General features: G+C 30.4%; 1 protein-coding gene across 1 annotated transcript; it reads left to right on the top strand.

Moving 5' to 3' along the window:
• Positions 1 to 1,051: 1,051 nt before the first annotated feature.
• LOC145046519 (multiprotein-bridging factor 1b-like) lies at positions 1,052 to 2,841 on the top strand. The gene is made up of 4 exons (XM_078994804.1): positions 1,052 to 1,298; positions 1,981 to 2,064; positions 2,176 to 2,258; positions 2,350 to 2,841. Exons 1-4 carry the CDS (start codon positions 1,160 to 1,162, stop codon positions 2,467 to 2,469), a joined length of 426 nt encoding a protein of 141 aa, XP_078850930.1. The 5' UTR covers positions 1,052 to 1,159; the 3' UTR covers positions 2,470 to 2,841.
• The last annotated feature ends 1,002 nt before the right edge of the window (positions 2,842 to 3,843 follow it).

Consider the following 3,843-nt stretch of genomic DNA (forward strand, 5'->3'; position numbering starts at 1 on the left):
TTGTTTTGTAAAATATAACAAGTAACAAGCACGAAATTGAATTTCTTAGAATGATTCTTGTGAAAATCAAATTCATACATTCTTACGCTCCCAGACTTATGAGGAGTATTGAATGTTGTTAATAAAATTCACACAAAACATAATGCAATCTCTCCACCTAATTCTAAGAGTTTGTTTAGATTGGATTAGTAAGGTTAGGATTAATCAAAGAGCTTGTTTTTATTAAATAATGCGGTGAATAGGAATTGCTAGAGCTTGTTAGCATTTCCAAATACCAACTTAGATATAATTAAACAAATATCATTTCATACTTGAAATCACATTGCTAAATTGTCTTGCATAGAGTTGGAGTATTTACAAATCTTGAGTTTATTTTATTTAATCAACTGGTTACTTATTACTTCAATCCTTTATTTGAATCAATGCATATAAATCCCCCCCATTGTGACCAAATTTGTATCTTATACAAAAAGGTGTAGTCATTTGTCTCGTATTTATGTGGATTGACCATGCTTATCTTGTATTACATTTTTAGTGCAAAATAACAGTGTTATTGGAGTCATTTTGTATCCCTTTATTTGTTGGGTTTGACACGCCTAACAATCCCAGTACCATGTCGGAAGATGAACGTGAAATTTGGAGAAACAGTTGAGACGATATTAAAATAAAATACAATATGAAGTAAAATTTGTATTTTATATATTGTACTTTTATTTAGTGTATTATTTGTAACTTTTAATTTTTAAATTGTAATCTTTAATTAATATTAGTAATTGTAACTTTGAATTTATAATTAATGTAATATTCTAGTTTTATTTATTAATATTATTTATAAAAAATAAAATAATAATGTAACAATCTATTAAATTTTTTAAAAAGAGTTTAATTGAATGTAAAATTTAATAAACTAAATGATATAGTGAATGAAATATTGATGTGATAATCTAAGAGTTCAATCTAAACTTTTTTTTTTTTTTTTAATAATCCTTTGATAAAAGAGCAGTCCTCGATAGGAATAACACAAACCTCGTAGCCAAACACCTACGGTGGTATCATTTTTCCCCATCTATATAAGTTTCATACCCCAGTGGAGTTCTATCTGATATTCGTACTCATCCTCCCGATTGATTTTTATTGGTAGAATAATCGAACAAAAAAGATGTCAGGTGGTCCGATTGCACAAGATTGGGAGCCGGTGGTGATCCGCAAGAAAGCTCCCACCGCCGCCGCGCGTAAGGACGAGAAAGCTGTCAACGCCGCCCGTCGCTCTGGTGCGGAGATCGAGACTGTACGCAAGGGTTAGTATTCGTGCTCTTCCCCTTTCTTCGTCATACATACATGTATGCGTTATATCTTTTCTCTTTTTGTTTGTTCATATTCTTTGACGAATTTCCTGTTGTCACAAGTTTGTTTTCAATGAATTTACTCTCAACGCAAGAATCATCTGTCTTACGGAGATAAGATTACGTATGCTCGTATGTTCAATTTGTTTATGTCTAGGACTTGTTCTTGTATTGACCTAGGGTTTTGGATTTCACCTTTTTCGATTTGTTTCTGTTTATTTACTGGCTTACAGGTGTACATAGATGTCGTTTTAGATATTCTCTCAATGGATTCTTACATATAGAAATCGGATTTCTCCAGTGCTAAGATGAATTTTCATGTTCTCCTATTATGAATGTTCATCTGCCTTTTTTTTGAATTACTTTAGGGTTTATAACTCACATAAGCGTATCTAACATGTTGTATGTATAACAACACATTGGAAAATACTTCCTATATCCTTTTAACAAACGATCACTTGTTTCTTAAGCTAATCAACTGAAGTTGCTTTATCATGTATCAAATGGTAAATTGTCATGGCCTAATGCCTATTAATGTTCTTTTAAGATCTTTTATGGAATCTTTTTCAGAAATCTGACCTATAGCTTGGTTTATATTTGATCAAAAGTCTGTGTTGTGTTCTTTTTCCTTTTGCAGCTACTGCAGGTTCAAACAAGGCTGCCTCTAGTAGTACTTCTCTTAACACTAGAAAGCTTGATGAAGAAACTGAAAATCTCACCCGTAAGTCAAATCTTATTTTAAAAGCTAAGCAATATATATATATATATATATAGTTTTGACAATTCTTCATACTTTGTACTTTATTAAATTATGACTAAATTTTATGAACAGATGAGAAAGTACCAAGTGAGTTGAAGAAAGCTATCATGCAGGGTCGAACTGAAAAGAAGCTTACGCAATCTCAACTTGCTCAGGTTTTTACATCTCTGTGTTTGCTAACACTCATACAGATTAATTTTAAACTTATATAGAATCTGATTTTTTTTTTTTATATAAAATTTGCAGCTGATTAACGAAAAGCCCCAGATTATACAGGAGTATGAATCTGGGAAGGCTATACCAAATCAACAGATAATCACCAAACTGGAAAGGGCTCTTGGTGTGAAGCTCCGGGGTAAGAAATAGAGGACATTAACAGTTGACAGCTGCAGAGGGTTTGTGACTTTTGCAGTGTTGTTATCCATGTTTCTACTACTAAAAAAGATTATAAAAAAAGAAAAAGAAGTGGGAGTGCACAAAACCTTTTGTTTAATTCCTCTGGTTTGAGTTGACCACTTGTGTTGTGGACATGGTTCTAAGAAGATCTTGTTTTGTTATTGTGGATTTTATTATGGTTTGGTCTGAGATGCATCGATGTGTGGTTCATCATAACGCTTAATATATAAATGTCTGTCTGTATGGCCGTTACCAGTTCTGATTTTCTTAATTGGGGTGTCTGGATTGGATTGTGCATAGTACTTTTTGGGTTGAAACTAGAATAAAACTTGTTTATCTTAACATCGTTATAAGATTAGTTTGAGTGATATTATCACTTTGAATTTGGTCAAATTGCAAACATATATTTTCTATCAGGATAAAAAAAAAAAACTACAGTTTTATATGTTTTGGTTGACAAAACCAAAAAAAAAGGAATTATTTACAATTTATTAATTTAATTTGTAGTTGAATGACTTTTCCTTTGACAAAGTAAAGATTTTAGATTTGGGATAATGTCGGTTTTACCCTCCGTAGGGTTTTTGGTTCGTTTGTGTCGTAAATTTGTAATATTGTTTGTTGGAGTTTTTGGTTCTTTTGTGTCGTAAATTTGTAATATTGTTTGTTGGTTTTGTCATTTTTACACATAATAACAAGTTTTTTGGTTACAATGAAATATTATTTGCAAAAAAACTTTAAGTTTACAAATATACCGCAAAGAAACCTTTAAGATTATAAATCTTAATAATTGTGTTAAGATTATAAATCTTAATAATTGTGGCTGGAATTCGTGATGAACACGAAGTGACATAGCTTACTATAAAGACTGAATGGAATACAATAATTTATAGTAATGTTAATATATTTTGATAGAGAACTGCCTTGGACCGTTTTCTACAAAAACAAACTTGTCTAGCTATGGTATCGACATTCTTTGTTACTTATGCCCGATTTGTAATAACTCTTTAAAAAGATAGTTGTCATTTGCTAATCAAGTGTTAACGAAAGTCCCAAATTTTTATCAAGATAAGTCGGTTTGATATAGAATTGTTCAGTCTTATTCTTATATGTGATTTACGTGGTTTTATTGATCCGTTGTATGTACATGGCTCGTAAAACAGTTTTGGAGGTGACCATAGTTACTATGAGGTGATATTATTTCAAACAATTTTTTTTAAAGGAAAATGAAAATATTTTATATGTTTAAAAGGTTTGTATTTCAGAAATAATAATATATCATATTTTTATAAAAATAAATATAATTGTATAAGATATTATTTCTAAAACATAAATATTTTATATGTT

The sequence above is a fragment of the Lactuca saligna genome, chromosome 5, assembly GCF_052625555.1.
Source record: "Lactuca saligna cultivar CGN05327 chromosome 5, ASM5262555v1, whole genome shotgun sequence".
Lineage (NCBI taxonomy): Eukaryota > Viridiplantae > Streptophyta > Magnoliopsida > Asterales > Asteraceae > Lactuca > Lactuca saligna.